Below are 26488 nucleotides of genomic sequence, written 5' to 3'. Positions count from 1 at the left end.
AGAACAGCAAAGTTTAATTTGAAATTTCCACTAATTGGAGGAATCCAATGAATCTATTTTTTAATCACTCAAGGGACATTACATCATTCGATTTGAAGATGAAAGTTAGTTACATATTCCTATATATTTTGAAAGTTTAAGGTAGTTTTCTCATTAACGAGAAATGGGTTGGGTTAAATCTTCTTAAACACTGTAATTTCTATAGATCCATACATTCCACAAGATAATGACAACTTTTTCCATAAGATGGCTGAAAATTTTGCAATTAATTTTTTAGTTTTTATACACCATTTCAATCCCAGATTAAAAAAACCACCTTCAAACTCATAGGACAATTAAACTTGATGTGATCCTAAATTCCTTAGACAAAAAGGCAATTTTAAAAAATATGGTCAATATTTTCAATATTTTGATTGCATAGACGACGCCATTTTGAAATTTCCAATCTTCTAGCCATTAGGTACTCGCAAGTAGGGAGGGCATTTCTAATAACTAACCATAGGAAAAATTTTATTTTTGGCATAAGATTTGATTTCCAAATCCAATGTAGAATTTTGAATATAAGGTGCACCGAAGGCTTTTTCATTGTCCAAGTAGCTGACTTAAGAGTGAACTTACCATCTTGAGAGAAACCCCAAAAAATCCTATCATAGAAGGGAGAGGATGGAATAAGGATTGTTTTAATGTCAACCAAAACACTTGGAGAAACAATTAAGGAAATACATCGTAGATTCCACTCCTTGGAATCCTAATTTATAAAGACATGAAGTTTGGCATCCCAATTGCTACAATGTAAATGATTTTCATCTACAAAAGAAATAAAAGACGTCATGTAAACACAACAATCTGTCAAGAAATAGACTTTCCTTCCATCTCCTATGCACAATTTCAGCCCAGCTCTAATATATTTTCTATGATTAATAATTTTCTTTCAGACAATGAAATCTCCTTTTTTTTTAAAAAAAAGATCCTAAAAAAATTGTCGTTCGTGAGAATTGTCCATCCTAGCTTAATAATTGAAGCTTTATCAACATTTTCATTCCTCCTAATTCCTAAATATCTTTCACATTTAGGTCTACAAACCTCTTCCCAGGCTACCAAAGGAAATCCTATAGACTCATTAGACCCTACATTCCATAGGAAGATTTTGTTGATTTTATCTAAATCCTCATTATTTCTCTTTGTAAGTTTAAAGCAATCCATAACATGAAGAGGAGAGCTAGTCAAATTAGCCTTTACTAAGACTATTTTATCAGCTCTTGAAAGGAAACGAGCTTTTCAAGATGCAAGCTTTTTATGGGATTAAGAATTACTTCAAAAAAAACAAATGCTTCTTTTAACTCTACCTTGAATTATTGGACAACCAAGATATTTACTAATGTCATTGGAAATAGGAATGTATTAAGAGTTTCCCTTAGCCTCCTCTTCACAGCCCCTTGAATATTGTTAGAAATCTGGATTAAAGACTTATGAAAATTCACAATTCATAAGCTGTCTTGACATAGCACAAAAATTATTCAAAATCCTACTAATATTGAAACAAGCATTTTGAGATGCTTCACCAAAGATGATACAAGTCATCTACAAACATAAGGAAGGGGATTTTAGGTCTATTTCAATGAGTTGGGGTTCCTAGATGAAGCTATATATGGGATCCTAGCATCAAATAAACAAAGCAAATGCCAAAACATCTTGTATCTAGAGATCAAATATCCACATTATATCTTTCAAAACGTTTTTGATACAATCACTTTATACCTTTCAAAACAATTCTTGATACAATCACATTATGTCTTTCAAAACATTTTTGATATAATCTTGCAAGTCTCATATAGCATACTTTGAGGTAAATGTCATATAGTCTAAACTTCATTATACCAACTACAAGAGGAAGCCGGTCATCAAGTTGATGCCACACCAGACCCTGTAGAAAGACAACCCAAACAAGAAAGTCATATATGCTAGTGATCTTAGAATAACCCATGTATCTAAATGAAAAAAAACATATGTCCAAATTGAAATACATCATGACTAACAAAACAATTCACTGAAATAGCATAATATGATTGCCACCTTCCCTTATCTACCTAACACTCCATATAGTTAAGTTATATCGTGCATTACTATTTTTCAATGTTTTCATGATTGGATCGCAGTCATTAAATTAAAAAAATTACCAATTCATAATTCAATGGTTAAATCAACAGTTCAACCATGATCTAATCAGTGACATCATAAATATATAATTTATATATTATTAAAACATAAAACAATTTTAATTATAAAAATTTTAAATATGAATAAAAAAATTTAAAATAATAACATTTATTTTTTATCTTTCATATTATCAAAATTAATTCATAAATCATAAATAAATATAAATGTATCAATGTTTTAAATTTAATCAAATAAAAAAATATATTCTATTTAAATATGAAGAAATATATTAAAATAGAAGAAAATTCTTATAATTATAATTTATTTTACTTATATTTTTTTACATATTAGTTATTATTAAAAAAATTTACAATAATTATCCTATTTATTTTTGGTTTCCAACTTTTAAATAAAAATCATTAGCAATAAAATGGTAACAGCCCCATCCCACAATCTAATGGTCCATGGCTCAAACCCGTCCCCCATCCCACGTCAAAGCAGATGAGGACAAGAGGGCCTTTAAATTCTTATTTATTGGTTTCTTAGACGTGTAAGAGAGCCCATCAGCAGCCTATTATTGTAGGCTGGGCTTCCACCCTTTTAATTTATTTACCTATTGATTACTGTCAAACATGGATTAATTTCCATTCCTGCTTTCAGTTACGGATTTTTGCCCAGGGATCAGAGCAGTCGATGGTTTGACCAGTCAGACCCACCAATCCAGTCCAGTTTTTAAAGGTAAAGAATAGGAGAAAGAAACGAGGAAAAAGAAAAGTAAAAGAAAAATGAAAAAACAAGTTTTAAGCTCAATAAATTTTTTCCCATTGTTCTCCAGTTTTATTCCTTTTTAAAATTGAGAACAAAGAATTGAAAATCTCTAAGGTGTTTAAAGTTCATCTACTGTATCACCACGGGACCATCCAAAAATTTCCCATCTTTCTGTATGACAAGAAGTTATAAGTCACATTTTCTAACAATGCAAACATGAAGGTGCATTGAAAGATTTTCAAGTTTTGCATATGATTTGTTTTTCTGCCTAGGCATTTGCATGGCTAGATTTGTCAATTCAAGTATTGACTATCATTTCAAAGTCATTAAAGGAACAATCATTTTCAAGCAAGATATAAACTTAATCCCTGTTATAATGCACTAACCATTATTCACTTCCTCCTTTGATTCATCTCCTGATTTCCAAACAATATCTTTCAACCCAGTTGAGAGGTTCTTGTAGAACTGCACATAAGACAGAATCAGTGAATGATTGAATTTATAATTTGTAGGGAAAAAAAGATTGTTTCCCTAACATGGGAAAATAATATTGTGCTTAGGGTGCCAATTCCCTAGTGAGCCAATTTAAATTCCGTAGGGGTCTAGTTACTTTTGGAATAAATTAGTGACTGGTAGTAGAAGCTTATTTTAGCACAAACAGCACTACATTTTATAGCACATGGCTTTACATATAAGAGGGTAGGGCTTGGGTATAGTATCAAACCAAATATTGGACACCAATATGCCCTGGATAAAAATTCAATATCCATTCTAATTTAATATGACAATTGCATTGAGATAGTGCTCCATACCTTGTGAAATTCCAAAGTATCTCCCCCAGATTTTCGAAGCTCAACCATGTATAGCGAAGGGGCCACCTCAAAAATCTATACAAGTAAATTATTAACATTCGGTTGAGACATCTTCAATTAATGTTCCAATGAATTCATAGTCAGGGGATCCTACGAACAAGGTAACTAGAAGAGACATACCTCTGTTGCAATGGATAAATGACCCTTGCGTCCAGTTTTCTCCCCTTGAAGTTTCATCTGAAATGAAAAACAAAGGTTTTAGCAGAGCAGAATAATACCATATGACTTTGTCAACAATGTTAGGGTTCTTTATCAAACAAATAAGGAGATTCATCACTGACTACTCAGTTCCACGAAAATCCCAGCGTATTTTTGTGATTTAGCCAAGTATTCAGTTCTACATAAATCCCACAAGCATATTTGTGATTGAGACAAGCCACAAACTAAACTAAGCATTGGGAAATTATCATCAGACTAAGATTTTGGACATGAAAAGTCAAGAATGCCAAGTCAATTTTATTTGCAAATCAAATAGAAAGTCAGAAAACTATAACCAAGTCTAATCAAGGTACATCAGTTCTATTCAATCTTCGACACTTAGCAATTAGGAGCAAGCCCACTGAAGATAATATAAAGGTCACAAGCAACGAAATCAGGATTCAGTGCATGCAATACTTGTATTCTTTGCAACAATTCATCCACTCTACAAATCCTCATCTTAGACCTCAAATTTGATTAATAATAAACTTTCTTTCTAAATCACTAAGGAAAGTTGTGTAAAGAAGAAGAGTTATGGCGAATTGCATCTTAGATAGAAAAAGAGAGTACTTATTGACCTTGAAGTTATTTTTCTTTACATCAAACCCCAAAGGCATAGCAGTTTCCTCAATTTTTGAGATAATCTCATTGGCAGGACGCTTCGATGTGAATCTTGTCTCCCGTTTAACAAGGCCCTGGTGACCAAAAAAAATGTTAGATGCAGGCTTCATATTTATGAGAAAGTTCAAGATAAGATCAGAGCTAAATATTCAGTTAAGGCTCATTTATTTATCTGGTTGTAACTTTGAAGCAACATATGTTATGACTTATGAGAGACAATGGTTACTCCTTAACATTTGTTGTTGTGCAGCTGGTGGGGGGAGGGGTGAAAAAATTATTTCTGAGAGATCAACCAGGCCGTAATCTCATAAGTTATTATATAATAGAACCTACAAGTAAATATCAGAACACAACAATAGAATCATCTACACAGGCTTTTGAACAGTCAAATGGTGATGGGTAAGATGCTTTCAAGATCAGGACATCTAAGATCATCCCAAGCATTTTAAGATATTCCTGATGATATCACTTAGGAGCTGTAACTTGACACACAAATAAACTTAGATCTTAATATGTCAGTGAATTTGATAACAATCAAAGCTACAATGTACCATTGGCTTTTCAAAGAGAGTACCGAGGTTGAGACCCTGAGATGTAGAGATGAGTTCAAAAGCATTCAAAGTGACAGGCGTCGTAGGTCGCTCTTCACGCCTCTCCACAACAAGGTTTTGAGAGTCCTATACACCAAAAGGTAAATCAAGTACAATGGCACACCCTAACAAACCATTGACATATAGATTGACCAAGAAGTGTAAGAAAAATATGTTTAATGAAATTGGTACAACAACAAGAATACTTGCCCCTGATTCATCAAAGATGGCGTCCACATCATCAAGACTAACATCTGCTTGTTCGAAACTAGGTGGCTTATATCCCTTCTTAAACCACTCATTCTCAATGACTTCAGCAATTGTAATCCTCTATTTCAAACCATAGCAATACCACGTAACTCATGAGTTATAAGCGATGGGAGAAATAATGGCTAATGCAACTAAAAGATGATCTCAGGTACACCAAACTAATCACCTCCCAAACCAAAATAATAAAAGGAAGACAGAGAAGAAAAACCTTTTTTTCTCTTCTTGATAAGGTTAGTAAACTCTTTATACAATATATGTACAAAATTTTACTAGAATAGGAAATATGATTATTATATTTCAAGGCAAAAGAACAAAAGGGGATGGACCTACCGTCTCCGGGTTAGGGTCCAAGATTCTTTTAATTAGCTTCTTTGCACTTGAGGATAACCAGGGAGGAAACGTAAAGTCGGCCTTGAATATCTACAATAACATCAAGTCCTTATATAACCAGGTTTTGGCTTTATAAATGCATTATATTAAGGAGAATCATTCGATAAACATAAAGATAACCTTGTAAAAGCAGAGCTTATGAATCAGATTATCTTACTTCAAATCATGACAAGACATATCTCTTGAAATACAGATGATGAGCCAATAAATTTGCACCTTTCCATTTAAAACTCTAGTTCTTGTAAGTTTGATAGTATCTATGGCATATATCTTTCTTCATTGACCATTTACAAGTAGTTGTGTTGATCTATGTTGGCAAATTTTACGTATGTATTCTCCAATTTCCATAAGATTTCTTTAAAACTCAAAATATAAAAGTCACATGAGTAGTGTTCATCCTCAGGGCAACAAAAACCAAAGATGAAAAAACAGGTAGCAGAATATGTTTAATTCAATTTTATTTGTTAAACAATAAACTGAGATAGTGTATTTTGACAGTGGGTTTAAAAGCCTAATAACACAATCCAAGCTCAACATGTTTTTCTAATAGTCAATTCTAGAGTCCACTCAAATCTTTACTAATGTTCTTTTATTAATAGTATTGTTGTTGATGATGATGCTGCTTTTAATAAGAAAAACAAAATAAATTAACAAAAGAGTGCCTAGCCAACAGGGTGTATACCAAGTAAACACAATTTATACAAGATGCAACAAAAGGAAGAAAAAACCACCCAACATGCTAACCTACCACTCGAAGCCTATCTACAAAAACAACAAACAAGAGCATTACAGTTCCTGCTCCCCCATTATACCACAAGAACAAGACTTAAAGAAAAAAAAAATTGCTGCAAAAATCAACTTCTCATTTCCTTCAATGTTTTGCACCTTCCAAACATTCCAAAACAAGCATAGGAATCAATCTCCTAACTGCTTTGCCACTATAACCAATAAAAGCACATTACCAACTTTGTAAAACTTCCTTAACTACTTGAGGCAGCACCCAAGCCACTTAATTAAATAGAAAAATAAAGATCAGTATGTGGTTTGCAGACTCAGCAGTTTGCTTACAAAGGCAGTAGTAATTAACTAAATTCCAACATCTCATAATAAGTTGATTGATGGTAAATTCTCTTTCACATCGCCTCTCAACAAGAAACTAAACTTACTTTGCACTAATTTTTAATATAACTTTCACTAGCTAGAATTCTAGAATTTTTTTCTTACTTATTTTTCAATATTTTCTTAACATTAATCAATTTTATTTTATTTTTAAAGTTCATGATTTCTTTAGATCTGTTAATCAATTTTCCGTCATTGTTTTTCTAATTTTAAGAATTTGATCATATTTTGGATTTTAGAGAGCTAACTGCACCATTGAAGAAATCTCATGGGGACATCATAAGTGCACACTATTGGAATCACCTCCACCATTGATCTTAGGATGTTCAGAACAATGATGCCGTTAGAGGAAACCCCATAAACTGTACAACATGGGCTGCAGAATATCCAAGTACCACAAATTCACCTTCTTTGCCAGGGAGCAAAACCAAGTTAGATCCATAGTACTATCCAAAATACTTTTCTTGCAAACTTTTGATGCTAAAGTTCATATGCACCATTCCTAGTACTCTTTTCCAACTGTCATTTTCGTCAAGTGAGACCTTCATATCAAGTTGGAAAGCAATAATTGATTAGAACATCAAAAGAAGAAAATGAACCAGATCAGAGGAATTAGAGGGACCAATTGTAAAGCATCATCCATCACTCTCCACTACCATAAAATCACATTTTGATTTCTTAGAAACAAGAATCTGCATATACAATAATATTATAATTTCATTTACAATAATTATATGATCTATAATGTAATCATAAATCACATAAGAGTGCACAAAACTTGTTCATAATAAAAGCTTAGTCAATATTTCATAGACAAAATTCTATGCACCTATTTATAATAACTCATAAACAAAAATTTCTCCTTCTTTTCTAGGCAAATTATGAGATAGGATTTTGACAGATAAAGGGGATCATTGATAGGATGAAGGTTTTGCAAATTAGAAGTTGTTGTTTTGCAAATCATAACTCAACATTCCCACTACTAAATGGCATCCATCCAACATATTTGTATTGTTTCCTTGATGTAAATTAGAAGTAAATCTTTTACTACCGCTTTTTGGACTTGCCTTAGACATTAGCGAACAAAAAGTAAATTTATAACTATTTCACATTTTGCAAAGCAAAAAGAGGGATGGATGGGGCATTACAACAAACACACAACACATAAAAAACAGGGGAAATGGGCACCTTTTTATACAAAGCCATGAGGTTCGATTCTTCAAAAGGCAAATAGCCAGCCATAAGAACAAATAAGATTACCCCACATGACCATAGGTCTGCCTTAGCTCCATCATAGCCTTTGTTATTGATCACCTAGAAACATAAAGAGCCAAAATTATGATTAAAAAGAAAAAGAAAAACCAGAAATTCAAAAGTGAAATGTACTGCCATAATGCAGAAAAAGCAAATGTACCTCTGGAGCAACATAGTTTGGAGTTCCACATGTTGTGTGAAGTAACCCATCTTCCTAAAGGAGCAGACTCAAGACAATCAGTTTGAATTTGACTACCAACAATTAAATTATGAAAAGTAATCTAGCAATGCATCATAGTATGATATTGGTAAAACAAAATGAGAATCAGTGCATCTAGAGGTTTACATATCAATAATACTGGACTGTGGATTTAATCTATTGTACACTAGAAAATACTTGCACATGAGACACTAAGTAATCATACTCGAACTTGTTGAGGTAGTGCACTCAATCCAAAATCTGAAACTTTAAGAACTCCATTAGCATCAAGCAATAGATTCTCCGGCTGCCATTCCAAAACCACTGAGGTTAAGGTTATATATAACTAATTCATTTTTTTCACCACCACTTATACTTTATTGAAGACAAATTTTGAGTTAACATTATGACAAACTGTAAGCAGCAATAGTAAAAATAATATTAAAAGTCCCACCTTTAGGTCTCTATGGAAAACACATCTACTATGGCAGTAATCCACAGCGTTAATTAGCTGTTGGAAATACTTTCTTGCTTCATCTTCTTTCAACCTTCCTTTACTAGCCTGAGTCAAGGGAAATAAACAGGATTGGGAGAAAGATAAATATATATACATACATACATACGTATATATATATATATAAATAGTCATTTCAGTAATTTAGGCACTTGATTCTTAGTTGCATATAATAAGTTTGTCATATTCTAAAGAGCAAACAAAAACTATAGTAAAAAGCCATCTTACAATTTTGTCAAAAAGTTCACCACCAGTCACAAATTCCAAAACAATGTATATCTTTGTCTTGCTAGCCATCACCTACAGCCAGAATAAGAGATCAAGTGACTAAAGGAATAAATGAACCATTTGGATTTTTTTATTTTTTATTTTTTGATAAGCACACCAAATATATATATAAGAGAAGCCATAGAAAGAGCTACAACAAGGGCACCCCAGAGTACACAGGGGGTACACGAAGGGCACCAAGCAAAAAGATTAGAAAAAGAAAAATCACAAAGCCTTCCCACACCTACTTTGAACCAAACCAATCAACAAAATTCATCATAAACGTAGATGTCTCTTTTGCAAGACGTCTAACGTATTCCAAAAAACCGCAAACAAAAAAATTTGAGCGGTCATTCCAAATTTTCCACAACTTCAAATGCCCTTCGATTTCTCTCCCTCCAAAAAAAGACACAAAGGCACTCAGCCATGCTCTCTTCCAACTCATCCTGACATAGTGCCGATTCCAACCATCCCCCAATTCATCCCAAATATAGAAAAAACCAGCTGCCCACAAAATTCCCACAAATGCACAATGTATAAGTATATAACATCTGCTTCCTAAAGGCATTCCTATCCTTTTCATCTGGTCCAAAGTCAATATCATTCCCCACATTGCTTCCCATGCAAAAAACCACACTCTCATCGGAATCCGTGAGTTCTAAACAGCTCCAGCTAGAAAAGGATCTGATCCTATTAGTCTCAAAAATGAGTAGGAAGCTCTAACTGAGAACTTTCCACTTTTGAATCTGACCATGGTCCATACTCTATGTCCTGTCTCACCACTTGCCTTTGAAGTTTTCGCCAAAAGGTCTCCAACATCTCCACCATCCAAATGAACAATTTGGATTATCTCATGAATAAAGAAAAGTGATAGAACCAATGCTCTAAAGATGAAAATATAGCATGCTATGGAAAGCAATATGCAAGTGCATGTCCAAATTCCAAAGAACTACACAGGTATGGAAATGTGCAGAAAATATTTAAAAAGATAAAAAAAAAAGGGTCACCATTAATTCAATGACAAATATGGGAATAATCTGATTAAGAAAAAATAGAGAGAAAAAAAGAACTGGGGATCATCCAAGTGCAAAAAATAGCTAAAAAGCACAAGGAAGGCAAATCAAAACACAATTAAGCTACAGTGTTTGAGTAACAGTAATAATTTATTTCACTGCCTTCTAACCTCATGCATTCGAATGACATTTGGATGTCTGATCAGTTTCATGGTTGAAATTTCCCTTTTAATCTGCAATGAACAAACGCAAGCACATATTAAAGAAAAAAAGAATTCACACTCACAATCAAAATCATTTTTGAAAGTGTGAGCAAGAATGACATTTGCATAAATAACAATAAGGCAACAGAGCATAACAAAACTTTTGAATCATCAAGTGAATACAAACAAAGTTCACATTACGCAGTAAAAACAGGACAACTGGTTAATTAACTCAAATGTTCCTTTGATTACCGAGAAGCTGAAGAAATAAAAAGGGAAGAAAAATCAACCCTCAAATTTCCTGTTGTTCTAGTTTACAAAATAATAACCCAAGGACAACTGTCTGCCCAGTAGAACCTCCTGATATAGTAGAAAACAAAACTAAATAAAATTTGAATCATCTAATCTCCTCCCGTCTTTTTTCCTTGGCTTTCTTGGACCCAATCAAAGGTTATGAGAAGCAACAAATAAGAAAATGATAAAAAATTGTATGCGCCAAAAGGAAAAATAAGTCAATTGTCTAATTGTTTATAATTATTGGAACTTCTTTCGATTTTCCAAATTAATCAATCACAGGACTAATCAGCCATTACTTGCCTAATAATTGGTCTTTTTATTGTTTTTTTCTCAGGCAAAGGTTTTCGTGAGAAACAAACGGAGTTTAAACAGAAAAAATCAGCAACCAAACAAAAATTCCCCACATGTATCGGAGGGAAAAAATTGGAACTAAGAATAATACCTGACCGATCATCTTATGCTTAAGAACCTTTTCTTTGTCGAGAATCTTAATAGCAACATTCTCCCCAGTCTCCACATTCCTCGCAAACTTGACCTTTGCAAACGTCCCTTCCCCTAGGGTTCGACCCAATTCATACTTCCCCACACGTGTCCTGCCAGTACTTGACCGTGACGCCATGATTTTCCCGCACTTTCTTGCCCCGGAAACTTCCCTTTCTTCTTAATCTTCTCTCTCAAGATCTCTTCTTCTTGCAAGGTTGCCACACCTGAGACTTCGCCACACTCATCTTCCTTTTATCTTATAGGGACAAAAAACAACACAAAAGAACACAACTATAGAAACCCTAAACTCAATTAATTTCCAGTCTTAATCAGATGAATAAAATCCTCGGAGGATGGTATCGGCTATTGGATCAAACGATAACCCCATGAAGTCGGTGAATCAAGGGACAGGTATGCAAGAACGCCAAAAGAACGTGAAATTTTTAGGGAAGCCGATAGATTTTACATGGACGAAAGAAACGGAGGATTTGCTGGATTGTTGCGAGTGGAAAGTTGTGATTTCTTTCTCGACTTTACGGCGATCTCGAGGAAGATCTGATCGGAAAATGATTCGTAGACGTCTATTTCTTTGGGGTTAGGGATGCTTTCATAGAGAGTACTGAATCTTCGGCGATATAATTGGAGTATGGAAGACTTAATATTGCGCAGATGAGGAAGTAGGCGCTGGATTCCCTGAGGTGAGTCCCGTTTACTTTCATGCTAGGGCCCATAAAATATAGCCACCTAACCATTTAAAAATAAATAAATAATTTTTTCCTTAATTATTCACTAATAAATTTGGAAAATGATTCATGAAAGGAAAACAACGCAAAATTAAAGCCATTTGCATGAAAGGAAAATGTTTGGATCAAGCTATGACAAGTCAAAAGCACTATTCAAAGCTTAATAAAATTTGGGTTATTAAACTTTAACATATATTTAATATAATTTTTATAATACCAATATTACATTTTCAAAACTATAACTTTGACTTCGACTTCGACTTTACTCCACTGGAAGTCAAAAATAGAAAACTGTTCCAAATTAGATCTACGCATAACTCGATTCATGAAATACTTAATTTACCTTATTTGCTTAAATTTTACTATTTGATTTTTAATTAGTTTTTACAAATCATTACATTTTAAGGTAAATCCTTAAGACTTTTTATATTTTATTTATTAGTTATTAAAAAAAAAACAAAACAAAAAACATAAAGTGCCTCCAAACACCATCTTACAATGACATTTTTAAATTTTTAGAGAGAGAAGTTGTCTCCTCTATATGTTTCTTCCTCTTAATAAAAATACCTTATACAAGAAATATGACATTTCAAAACCATTGGCCTACCATTGTTTAACTTTTCCCGGAAAAGCGACAAATATTTTAATAATTTTAAAGACAATAATGGATTCATATTCTTATTTGTACATGTATTTATTATTACGGAAGTTTTATATTGGTTAAGAAATCAAGCAATTGAAAATGTCAATAATGTGATGTTGAATTTATTTGATTAGAGAAAAAAAAATGCTTGTCAAATTAATATAATATAATATATTTGATAATTTGATTAAACAAGTGTCATTTTTATTAGGATATTCTTGTATAAGAGTATTTGTGATATCTTACGTGTAATAGAATAAAAAATTTCTTACTTTTTTTTAGTACCCAACAAATAATATTTATGAGTCGGGGTTAGATTTGTTACGTTGTGTATATAAAAAACATGTTTATTAAAAAAAAATCGTTTTAGAAAATGAGAGGGGCGGTAGCAAGATAGGCGGCTAAAGGGAGGAGCAGAGGATCGAGGCCCTACCTGAGGTGTCAGAAACCAACAGAGGGGTTGGAATTGATTGTGTACCCTGCGGAACTACGGTTCACATAACGTATCGTGCAGACACTGTGGACTAAAGAGCATCGGACGGCGATGAGGTAAGGAGGAGGTGTGGCCCACAGAAAAATGGAATTAATGACGTGTCAGAAAAAGCCTGGAGACATTGTAGTCAACGAATTGTAGATGCACTGAATTCAATTATTGCACAATATATTATTGAAGTTGTATTATTGCTCATTATAATATTATATAATTTATATCGTATTATTATAATACGGCGGCAAAATTTTTGTGAACTGCATGTCTATTCAATCCTAGTCACAATTTTATATTGCAAGTTAACATAACAGTTTCGTGAAACGTCGAGGAAGTGTTTAATTACTTATTAAAATATCATTAAAATATATATATACCTAAAAATAGCTTAATCTATTTTAAAAATTAAAAAAAAAAACAAATTTCAATAAAAAAATTCATCAAATATATTATTTAAATTAGCAAAAATTGTTTCTCTATAATACTATTTTAAAAATCAAAGGTTGATAAATTTTTTTTAAAAAAAACTTGAAATTAAATGAACTACGTGGATTTATATTTTAAAAAATTCGTGGAATTTTAATGATAAATCATGGGAAATGAACTTTGAACGTTGCTGGAATGAGTCAACCAACTATTAAATATCCATGGAGCAAGAATTCAACAATAGATGAGCACATGACATAAGCAAGAGAAAATAAGCACTATATTTTATTAGTATTAAAAGGCTCCATATTTGACTTCTATTTTTTTTTTTTTTTTTAATTTCTTAGGTTTACTATTTTTTTTCGTTCTAATTTTGTTAGTTTTATCAGATTAAGTTTTTTAATAAATGAATTTTATACCAAATTTGCCTCTTTTTCCAAATAATTTTCCTCATTAAAATCCATAAAGTGCTACTGTTTATATATATAGAAAAAAAGTAGCTAAATTCGAAAATAACTTGGAGTATATGCAATTTTGAAACTAAGCCAACCTCAATTTTAAATAAAATTTTCAAATTATTTTGCTTGTATAAGGATTGAAATTGTAACGGTTTGATCCATTTCATGTAAATATTATATGCTTTAAGTTTGATTATTGCTTTAAAATAAACACTATATGTAATGTCAAACATTTGGTTCCTTCATTCAATGTGAAATATTATAAAAAAATAAAATAAGAAAATGTTTAGGTTTGCTTGTTTAATTTATTTTTTATCTTTCAAACCAAATACAATCTTAATTTTACTTCAAATAAAAATATTTGACAATAATCATAAACCTAAAGATTTTATGAAAAACTAAAGTAGTTTCGATCTGATTCTTCTTAGTTATATATTTCATGTATTAATGCTAGAGATTTTGAAATATTTTGAATGTATTTGCAAGAAAAAAAATGTAGAAAAAAATTGATTTTAAAAAATGAAAATAGAAAATATTTTCCAAACCAAGCAAAAGCTTAAATTTTACTTAAAATAGAAACATTTGACAATAATTATAATCAATGAAGATTTTTTGAAAAACTAAAATATCCTCCATTGACCTTTCCTAGTTAGATATTTCATGTATTAATGCTAGAGATTTTGAAAAAATTTAAGTTGGATCAAAGTTTTCTATATTTTCACCAAAATAAAGTAGGATGAAAGCGCCCTTAGCACATGTTTGTCTGGTTAGATATACAATCCAATAAAATTATGTCATATTTGCTTGAAGATATGATAATTTATCCAATATTTTGTTATGTATTTATAAAGATATGATAATTGTTCCCATAAATCATAAATTTATTACTCTTGTATATTCTCTTTTTTCTGTTAAGTTTTTGTATTACTTTTCTTGCAAATAAAAAAAATTAAAATTTTAATTCAAAAACGAAAATAATTAAAACAATGTGTATAATACAATATAAAATAATGATAATATATAATATTATTTAATATAATATTTGATGTATACAAAACGATTTTATATATTTAACAATATAATGTAATATATTTTTATTTATAAGTTTAAATATTTTAATTATGAATATTATTAATAATAAAATGTAAAAATACTTATTAACAATATATATATATATATATATATATATATATATATATATATATATATATATATATATATAAATATATGAATATTGAAATGTATTATTGTAGACCCCCATTTAGGGCTCCAGTTCCACTACAAGAAATAGGATTTTTGACCGTCACCAAATCTTATATATCCGTGACCAAAGCCTATTGTCGCGGTCTTATGAAACCGTGACTGAGTGTTACAGTATAAGGCGTAGCTAAAGGTATTGGTCACGGTCAGGTAATAAACCGTGACTATATGTTTACATTTAGTCACGGGTAAAATTATCGACCGTGACTATATGTAAGTTTATGGTCATGCTCAAGTAAGTTACCGTGACTAAATGTATGTCTATAGTCACGGTTAATTAAATGACCATGACTAAATGTCAACTTTTGGTCATGGTCCATACCCTAATCGTGACTAAATGGATGTTTATAGTCACGGTTAATAAAAATGATTGTGATTAAATGTCAACTTTTGGTCACAGTTAGTACCCTCACCGTGACTAAATGTATGTCTATAATCACAGTTAAGAAAATGACCGTGACTATATGTAATCTTATGGTCATGGTCAAATGCCGTTAACCGTGACTAAATATAGGTATATGGTCACGGTAATTAAGTGACTGTGACTAATCATTAAGTCTGTTATGGCCGCTATCCCTAACTTTTGGTGACGGTTCATTTTTAAGCTTGACTAAAAGTACACTTATGGTCACAATTTTTTAGTGGTTGTTACTAAAATATGTTATATTTTGGACATTGGTTTTTTATAAATTAAAATTTTCCAAACTTGTTATAAACCCAAACAAACCCATTTTAGACTTGTTTATGCAATTAATCAATTAAACCAATTTCAATATATTACAATCAATTATTCCAAGCTAGTTAAAAACTCATATATGAATATAAGTCATTAAATAAATAAAAAAAACATAATATAACAAAAAAGAAAAAAACCAAACAAACAAAAAACAAAGAGATTCAAATTTAGTTTCACATTCTAACATAATATAACAAATCAACCAACCAAACATCACATAATAGTTATAGAAAGCAAAAAAAGTTAGGAGAATCTATCATATAAATAAGTAGCATAATCTTCAAAAAAAAAAAAGAGAATCTATCATATAAAGATGTAGCAAAATCTTCAAATTTCTACTGCTTTTGCTGAAATTGTTGCATTATTTGCATCATCTGTTCTTGAATTTGTGCTTGCATTTTTCTTTGCATTTCCATCATTTTTTCTTCAAACTCTTCTTTCACTTCTTCACGTGTCTTCTTTTGAACTTCTATCAACCTCTTTTCAAATGTTTCTTTCACATTTGAGAGTTCTTTAGTTGTAGTTGTAAACTTTTGTTCTGCAGCTATATTAGCATCTCTTGGGCGTTTTCAAGTTGTGTTGAAAGAATAACTCCTGATCGCCTTCTACTAGTAGAACCAAAGATTGAGGTAGGAGTAGGACCAAATCCATACCCTCGAACACGACCATGCCTCTCTGGAACCATGACTTGAGTATATATCTCATCTACATATGTAGATGCTACAGATGTAGATGATACAGATGTAGATGCTCCAGATGATGCACAAGTAGAAGAAGATGTCCCTTCAGGTTGGGATAGTAATTGTTGAAATTGATCCTAGAATTATAAAAAAAAAAATAAAAATTGTTAGACTTTTAAAATAATTTAGTATGAGGCTATGATTGAAATACAAGTATATAAAATTTATTTACTTCATTATCATAATCTCCTTAGAATGATCATCAACAAGCATCCCATCTTTTCTTGTGTGTGTTAGGGCAAACATCTCAATTCTATTGGGATCACTTCGATCCTCCTTCTTTTGTGCCTATTCTTATAAGTAAAACAATTGAGTTATTTATGATGAATTATTTATGTACAAACAAATCATATTAATAATAAATTTCCAGCCTGTTCATATCGAATTTGAGCATAACTTTTTGATCCCGATGTATGCTTTATCACTTGTTTTGGCCTATTTGCCTTGTTTTTTTTTCTGAGATATCCTACATCAATTAAAAAATAGCAAGTCACCTATATAGGTAATAGAAACATAATAAAAGTTATATACATGAAGTATTAGGTTAGATATAACTAATAAATATCATTTTATGTGAATATGAGTATCATAAGATACATTATCAAGAAAATATCATTATCTTTACCTTGGCCTCAGGTGTACCCCAAAAGTGGATGAGTCACCTCCAATCATCATCCGATAAGTGTGGAGGTCGATGGCACAATCTCTCCTCATCTGTATTATAAGGGTTATAATACTTGGCCTTCATTTTATTTCTATAGCTTCTAAACAATTTTCCACAACATTGAAGAATGTAGCTCTTACATGTTTCTTCTAGTTCATATTTTGCCTGTATTGCATTAAAATGTCATGTTTAAATAAGAGGTATCATTTTTAAACAATAACATTACAATTTAGATTGAATAGTAACTAGCATATACCAATACTAAAGCCCAAATCTTTTCCTTCACATCTTCACTAACATGATTCCAATCTTGAACTTGGATGGGTACATTGTGTTGAGATCGCACCAATGTTCCCATATAGTTTGACAATCTTTCCCATTTTCCATCATAAACAACTTGCCCTCTGGTATTGAGTAGTGTAGTTTTTTTTTCCCCGGGTTTCATACTAAGTAAATCTAAGTTACGTGTTAGGCCACGTGTCCTCTTTTTGCTAGAGGATGAACCTATTAAGAGTAATAATGAAATTAAAAGAAACATAATTTACTTATTTTATATAAAATTAAACATTAAAAACCTATCATTCAAGAAATTAAATATATGTAAACACATTTATCATATGTAAAGTTAAACATAATCTTCTTAATCATACCAACAACAGAAGGATTTGAAGAATCAGAAGGATCAGAAGGATCAAAACTACTAGGAGTAGTAGTTGCAGCAGGTTGTATATCTAAGAGTTGTTGTAGATTGTCCAACTCATCTTCTGGAGATGCTATTTGTACTCTTCCTCTTCAATGTGACATTTCCTACATAATAAAGTAAATTAGAAAAAGTAATACAAAATAAGTTACATAAATAATATGAAATAAATTACAATTTGTATATTTGGTAAGTATATATTTATGTACTTACCAATATTATTAGCTACACATCATCTATATCATCATCATGAATGAATTCATTATCTCTTTCAACAATGTTTTCTTGTCGTGATAGTAGAACATCTGTTTGGATAGTTTTTCCTGCAATATCATTTCTATCCCAATTGATTAAATCATTCTCGATCAACTCATGCACATCACGTTGACTATGAAGTGTTATAAGTTGTTGATATGGCTCTGGATCATTAGTAGATATTTTCTGATTCATATCATAAACCCCTCGAGTTTGTATCTCTACAACAGTGTGCCAATTTTCCTCATTTCAATTTTGAACATAGAAGACTTGTTTTGCTTGAGATGCAAGCACAAATGGTTCATCTGTGCATATGGTATGTTCAAAATTCAAACACGTAAACCCATATTCATCATTCTTTATTCTCCTTCCACTATTGATTACATCACACTAGTCACACTTGAATAAAATAACTCTATTTCCACCAAGGTAATGTAACTCAATTACATCAGTTAGCACACCATCGTAAGAAACATGACTAGGAATTGGGTTCTTATCTCTTGCACTTGCAAAGCTTGATACCTCCGCGGTCACAACAACTCCACTATTTTGAGTTTTTTCCATTTTCTCGTTCTCTTGTGTGAAATCTAAACCCATTAATGATGTATCCTCTATAACATGTAACTGATGTACTTGGTCCACGAGACAATGATAGTATGTGTTTAGAAATTGGACCTTCATGTCACATTTTTATAATCTATAGATTCAAATATAAGATGTTAATACATACATGTGTATTAGATAATAGAACAATTTAAGTAGTGAATGAACTTACACGTTCTTCAAACCAACTAATGAATTCTCTTTTGTGAATCAAATCTACATCTCGTGCACGAATATGAGGCTTAACCCTTATAGATTGCTTATGCTCTCTGATAAAAATGAAAAAATTAATTATAATGCTCACAAAGACCAAAATTAAATTTTTGTATGAGAATTAATATAAAGTTTTATTCAAATAAGTGTCTTACTCAATAAATGACATCACTTCCTTATAATTAGTCAACAAATATAAATGTGCTTGAGACCATTCTTCTGTACTAAAAACACGAGATGTTGACTTTCCTATTGTACGTTCCATGCATTTGAAAATGGTTAAGCCTCCACCATTTGTTATGTTATTTTCAATGACATAATTTCTTTCTTCACGGTCATGATTCGTTTCAACATCATGCAAATATCTTGAACAAAAGGTTGTACATTCTTTTGCTATGTACCCCTCTGCAATAGAACCTTCTGGACGACTCTTATTACGGACATAAGACTTTAATGTACGTAAATACCTGTCATTCCACAACATGATAGATTTGTTTCATGAACTATACGAAACCTAATATACATAAGATTAATTGAATGAGAACATATCGCTCGATAGGATACATCCATCGATATTGCACTGGTCCAGTGATCTTTGCCTCACTTGCAAGATGAATAGGTAAATGCACCATAACATCAAAGAATGATGGAGGAAATATTCTTTCTAATTTGAAAAGTGTGACTATTATGTCATTCTCAAGATGCTCTAATTGATCAGTCTTTAACACTTTAGAACACAACTGTTTGAAGAAACTACATAGTTCAACTATAACAACACAAACATTCTTATGTAGAACTCCTCAAATTGCAAGTGGAAGGAGTTGTTGCATGAGAACATGACAATCATGAGACTTCAACCCAAATATCTTTCTTTCATTCACTTGTACACACCGAGAGATGTTAGAAGCATAACCATCTAGAACCTTTACTTCTTTTAAAAATTTACAGAATTCCTTTTTTTCATTTGAAGTTAGTGAATAGCATGTAGCAGGCAATATAACCCTATTCCCTCTTTGTATGGGGTGAAGTTGATATCTGATACCCATAGCTTGCAAGTCAAGACGACTATTGAAGTTATCCTTCGATTTACCATCAATACTCAACAAGGTGTCAACTATACTATCACATATATTCTTTTCAATATACATTACATCCAAATTGTGACGTAAAATGAGGGTTTTCCAAGTTGGAAATTGGAAAAAAAATGTTTTTTTTTTCCAATTGTGCTCAAGTTCAACATGTTCTCTTTTCCTTTTTGCTGACATCTTATTTTTTAATGTCTTCCCTAAAGTAATATGTTCCATTCCATCTAATTGATGTAGAACATCTTCCCCAGACAATTGTTTAGGTGCTGCTCTATGCTCTTCATTTCCATCAAAGGACTTTTTATCACGTCGAAATCTATGATCAATCGACAAAAATCGACGATGACCCATGTAACACCATTTCCGTCCGTTTTGTAATCGATATGAAGAACAATCATTATTACAAATAGGACAAGCAAATTTCCCTTTAGTACTCCAACCCAAAAGATTTGCATATGCAGGAAAATCATTGATGGTCCATAATATAGCTGCACGCATACAAAAATTTTGTTTTGTTGAAGCATCATATGTTTCAACTCCAACCTCCCATAAGTCATTCAACTCATCTATCAATGGTTGTAAGTATATGTTAATGTCATTCCCAGGTGTAGTTGGACAAGGAATAAGTAGTGACAACATGAAGAATGTTTGTTTCATACACATCTAAGGTGGTAAGTTATATGGAATAAGAACCACCGATCACATACTATATGAAATTGACATATTCCCAAAAGGATTGAACCCATCACTTGCTAAATCGAGCCTAACATTTCGAGGTTCTAGCGCAAATGAAGGGTGTACGTTATCGAAGTTTTTCCAAGCCAAAGAGTCCACTGGATGCCTCATCATCTCACCTTCCATGCGACCATCAACATGCCATTTCATGTGAAAAGCTGTCTTAGATGACATATATAACCTTTGAAGCCTTGGTTTTAAGGGAAAGTAACGCAAAACCTTAACATAAATTTTCTTTTTCTTTACTGACTTAGTGAACTCATCTGTAGAATGATCATCACTCGATTTCCATCTGGAGACACCACAAACAACACACTCATTTGCATTTGCATGCTCTTTTGAATACAACATGCAATCTGAGGGGCATGCATCAATTTTGATATAATGAAGGCCAAGGTCACGAAGTATTTTTTTGCTTCATAATAGTTGCTTGGCAATGTCTCACCCTCAGGAAGTGCCTCCTTCAACAATTCAAGCAACATTGTAAAGGACTTATTGCTCCATCCATTAAGACACTTCATATGAAATAATCTTATGATAAAAGACAACTTTGTGAATTATTTACACCCTGGATATAGTTCTTAATCTGCTTCTCTTAACAAATTATAAAATTTGTTTGCATCCTTATTCGGTTTTTCAAACTCCTCATGCACATGTGGACTTCGTTCAGATTCCTCATTTGACATTGACATTCCAAATGCATCATTTAACATTTCTTCCATCTCATCATGCATATCAGACTCATTAGTGCTAGTATTTGCAGGTTCACAAAACTCATATTCCCCATGCATCAACCATTGCACATAATTTCTAGCTATCCCATTGTCCAACAAAAGGTCATACATGATTTCTCGCTTCTGCATAACACAATTATTGCAATGAATGCAAGGACATGGGAGAATTTCTTTTCCAGGTGCATTGGTAAAGGCAAAATCTAAGAACTCCAAAACTCCTTTATGATATTCACTACTTACTCTTGACTTCTGCATCCAACTCTTATCTATTAGCATTTTTCTCGTACTTCGCAAATTAAACCCTTGAATCACATAACAATGAATCTTCATATCAACTTATAATGTGATATGTTTTTTATCATCTCAAACTCCTATATTTGGTAGTGGTTCCTATCCCATTTAGAAATGCATAATCCCTATGAATCAATCACTAACATGCTTAGTTTCATTTTGATAAAATTTTGGCAGCATTTTCCCATAGTTCTCCAAGTACACGAATTGGCTAAAGTATAAACATACTATTAGTTAGCTTAATTAAGCTGTTAATAATATGTCACCTTGTCCAAATATGCACCTAGAGAACAAGGGGAATCACTGTCAAATCTTATCAATATGTTAAAGCATAAGCGTGTGATTTCATAGATATTATGTATTTCCAAACTGTCCAAATGGACAATTCAAGCATCATTTGCAGACAATTCTACCAATCATATACAAAACATATAGGTTGAAAACTTGAATATGACCACAATAAATAATCATATCCACATGTCTACAACTTATATGTTTTTAATATATGATAAAAGAGACATTTGTCAAGCAAGGATACTTGAACGGGAATTCTAGGGTTTTCTAATATGAAAATGAGTAAATGATAAAATTAATGACAAATAATATTAGAAAAGAAATAGATAAAAACACACAATGAAACTAACACATTCGATAATTTATATAAATGAATTACTAATATTTTTATTGCATAAAATCAACGAGGGTTAGTTCACAGATAACAATAATAAAATATAAAATCATAGATAATATTTCACAATAGATGCGACATATGCATATCTTAGATCATGAAGTAACGAAAGGATAAGGTATAAATAAGATGAAACAAAACAAAAATTTTCTTAATTTTCTAATTTGGGTGCAAAACAAAAATTTTCTAAATATTCCTATTCTTTTTCTAGAATAGGTTTGATATTATTTTATTTTATTTTATTTTTAATAAAAAATGGTTTTTGTTGAGAAGTTGTTTTGGAAGTAGGATATTATTTGAGAATATATTTAATTAAAAATATTATATAAGTTTACTATCTTTAAACTTTAAAAACTAATTACTTTATTTTAAATAAAAAAAAGACACAACTTATAAATTAAATCATAAAAAGAAAAATATAAATTTGAGAATAGATTTTATTTGTATCACTTTTAAAATTTTTATTTTTTATTTTTTACTTTTGACAATAATTAAAAATGTAAATATTTCACTAAAGTCAATCATGGTTTAATTAACAGTTCTTAAATTATATTTGGGAATTCAAAGATAAAAAAAAATATTTTCTCCATCTATTTTTCATGAAGGTATATACAATATAATTAATAGTTCTTAAATTATAGTTTTTTTTTATCTACTTTCTATTTTTTTATCTACTTAAAATATCATGAATTTTAGATTATAATCTATATGCAGATTCATATATAAACCCAATTTTTATAAATAATTCATTTAAAAATATTGTGAAATGCATTTTTTCATAAGTCATATAATTATTTCCTTAAAATATCATGAATTTTAGATTATAATATATATGCAGATTCAGGGCCTATATCCAACTCAACATTAGTGGTTGTAACGTGTAGCTCATGTGGATTGGGGATTTGGTTGATTGCCAACTCAAACTCTATCCAAAAAAAATATATTATATATATGTATATATTAAAGGAATTTGGAATCAATGAAAATTAAATGTATTCAGTCAAAATTTTAATAAATCATGTATAAGAAGTTTTATCTAATCTAATTTATTACCTAAATTCAATTCAAACTCTTTTTTTTTTTAAAAGAAAAGTGGGTTTTGGCTCACTTATTTTTAAAAATATATAAAAAATAAAAAATAATTATTTGTATATATAAAATAAAATATCTACTTGTATCTCTTATTTGTATCTCGACGGCTATAAAATAGTTGCCAATTAAGCTAATCAATAATCCATTTTTTATTATTTTATTCATTTCATAATTCTAATTTATAAAATTTCTTTAATCATGTAAGTTTGGATGCATTGAGGGATTTACTTTAACTTTAATTAATCCATCATTGCAATCTGGTTTGCACCACCATTGTAAATTTCTTTATTTATTTTAGGATGGAAATGATTTGACTATGACATGATGTCATGCCACATGGAAAATCATTAAATTTTAGGGGATTTACGGTGGGAGCTATTACATACTTAAGTTTCATTCTATATTATTAATTGTAAATGAATTTATTTAGAAAGAATTATGATTCAAATTTTTAATAGCATGTTTGATAATTATTTTTAAAAAGAGTTTTATAAAAGAGTTTTAATAATTATGTTTAATAAAACAAAAGAATATTTAAAAATTTAAAATATTTTTAAAATAAATTTTATGTATAATATTTTATTTTATATATTTATATAATTATTTTTTTAATAGTTATTTGTGTACAAACTTTTTCATAATTATTTGTATCTCTTATTATATAATTAATAGTTCTTAAATTATAATTTTTTTTATCTACTTTTTTTTTTTTTTTTTTTATCTACTTAAAATATCATGGATTTTAGATAGTTGGTAATATGAGTTCCCAAAGCTAAAAAAATATTATTGAAAAGGCAATTTAAAATTGTATTTTAAAAAATATTTTAATATTTAATTAAAAAGGCAATTTCCTAATACACTTAATGGGCATCATAAAATTTAAAATAATTTTTAGGACTATCTTAAAAAATATTTGTTTAAATTACCATATCCTTAACTAAAGTGTGACATATGGTATAAAAATCTATCTTACGTGGAAAATAATATTCATAAAGGTGATGTGTCTTAATTGTATGACTATAATATTTGATATACAAATAAAATATTTAAAATTTTGTAAAATATTATTGTTTGTGAGACTCATAAATAGGACAAAAAAAAAATTGATATATAGTCTTTGGTGGGTAAGGATCAAATTTTATTAGTTATATTATTTACAAACGTGGAGTGTGGAATATATAGTTTTAATCCATATCAACATGTTCACAAACTCAAAGCTACATAAACAAAGAAAAAACAACATTGTTGAAAACTAATCAAATTAGGAATGCAACACAGTAATTAAACCCAATGGAAATAAACAATTGAAAAGAATGCAACACACAAGAAAAATTCTTTCATTACACAGTAACAATGGAAATAAACCCAATAACAATGAAATCAGAATTAAATCATAGAAAAAATAGAGAGAAACTAGAGAGAAATTGTACCTTGGGAAGTAATTAAGTGTGGTTTTTCCAAAAGCACCAAAACCCTATAACAATGGAAATAAACCCAATAACAATGGAATCTCAAACCTAATCACAAACATTTCCAAAATACCAACTAACAAAACCAAAAAAAAAAATAATCCCAAAACTCACCAAAACCTAGAGAGAAACGATTTTTACGGGAGTTTCTTGGAGGTGGCTTTGGCTTTACGGACCATAGCTTCCATGGGGCTTCTTCCGCATGGCTTCCATAAGCTTTTTCCGGCAATGGCTTCCTCCAAGCAATGGGGGCTGTGGGTAGGTTTTGTGGGTTTTATGGTCGTGAGTTTTGGAAAGGAAGAGAAAATGAGTTTTGTTGGCAGGAGGGAGAGGCTTTATATTGGAAATGATTGCAGGTGAAGCGTTTTATGGGTTAAAACGTTGGCTATGTATTTTATATTGGAAAGTCAATGGTTAAAATGTTGGCCCACATGGTTAAAATATTATATTGGAAAGTGATGTGAGACTTTATATTCATGGCTTTATATATGGTTAAAATGTTGGCCGTGGTTATTATCAAATCTCATTTTAACATTTTTATGGGTTAAAATGTTGGTTGTGGTTATTATCAATTATTTTAAAATTTTAAATTTACAATTATTTTAAAATTTTAAATTAATTTTGAAAGTTCAATGTTTTACTCAAAGTGTTGTTTAAAAATTTTTATTAAGTTTTTCAAATTTTAAAATTATCAAGTTTAAAATTTAAAAATTTTATATTAGAAATTTATCAAGTTTTATATTTTAAATTTTTTTATCAAGTTTTAAAATTTTAAATTTTATAATTATGTATGAGAAAATTATCAAGTTTTATATTTTAAAATTGTTATTTTCAAAGTTTTATCAAGCTTATCAAGTTTTAAAATTTTAAAATTTTATATTAGAAATTTATCAAGTTCTATATTTTAAAATTTTAATAGTTAAACATGTTTAGTAAATTTAAGTTTACTAAAAAAGAAATACCTGCTCTTAATGATGTTAATATTAATGATGATAAAATTTAATAAAATCTTCTAATATTAACTTATCTTATTATAAAACCTATTATTTATTATATATAAAATGTTCTTTTTCTAAAATAATTCAAAGGTATAGGCAGTGTTTGCTAACGAACTTTTAATTATAACAATTTTTTATTCTTAATAATAAATAAATAAATAAATAAGTAACCCATAGAGGGGAAACAATTTTTTGTTCTTAAAAACAAAAAATAAGATATTTTTTAAAAATATTAATATTTTTAGTTGTCTTA

General features: G+C 30.3%; 1 protein-coding gene and 1 long non-coding RNA gene across 5 annotated transcripts; both read right to left on the bottom strand.

Annotated features, from left to right (window-relative positions):
* Positions 1–1699: 1699 nt before the first annotated feature.
* CIPK04 (CBL-interacting protein kinase 04) lies at positions 1700–12132 on the bottom strand. Of its 3 annotated transcripts, XM_010657131.3 has the most exons (15): positions 11175–12132; positions 10403–10465; positions 9181–9252; positions 8893–9000; positions 8665–8745; positions 8400–8453; positions 8174–8299; positions 5807–5896; positions 5417–5536; positions 5168–5293; positions 4574–4690; positions 3918–3974; positions 3738–3812; positions 3312–3390; positions 1700–1924 (listed from the first exon to the last, which is right to left on the bottom strand). In XM_010657131.3, the coding sequence occupies exons 1-15, from the start codon at positions 11349–11351 to the stop codon at positions 1902–1904; spliced, it is 1368 nt and encodes a 455-aa protein (XP_010655433.1). In that variant the 5' UTR covers positions 11352–12132; the 3' UTR covers positions 1700–1901. The 3 variants fall into 3 exon arrangements, with proteins under 3 accessions (XP_010655433.1, XP_010655434.1, NP_001268217.1); XM_010657132.3 differs by lacking the exon at positions 8665–8745; NM_001281288.1 differs by lacking the exon at positions 1700–1924 and having other exon boundaries at positions 3307–3390; positions 11175–11351.
* Positions 12133–16124: 3992 nt separating this feature from the next.
* On the bottom strand, positions 16125–25555 carry LOC104880520 (uncharacterized). Of its 2 annotated transcripts, XR_002031033.2 has the most exons (5): positions 25352–25555; positions 25199–25242; positions 18023–18179; positions 17334–17876; positions 17078–17174 (listed from the first exon to the last, which is right to left on the bottom strand). It is a non-coding gene; the product is annotated as an uncharacterized LOC104880520 (long non-coding RNA). The 2 variants fall into 2 exon arrangements; XR_009466740.1 differs by lacking the exons at positions 17078–17174; positions 17334–17876 and adding an exon at positions 16125–16785.
* Positions 25556–26488: the final 933 nt, after the last annotated feature.

Source organism: Vitis vinifera, chromosome 10 (assembly GCF_030704535.1).
Source record: "Vitis vinifera cultivar Pinot Noir 40024 chromosome 10, ASM3070453v1".
NCBI classification, from domain to species: domain Eukaryota; kingdom Viridiplantae; phylum Streptophyta; class Magnoliopsida; order Vitales; family Vitaceae; genus Vitis; species Vitis vinifera.
The sequence above is the reverse complement of the archived record's forward strand: the minus strand, read 5'-3'. Positions and strand labels throughout refer to the sequence as shown.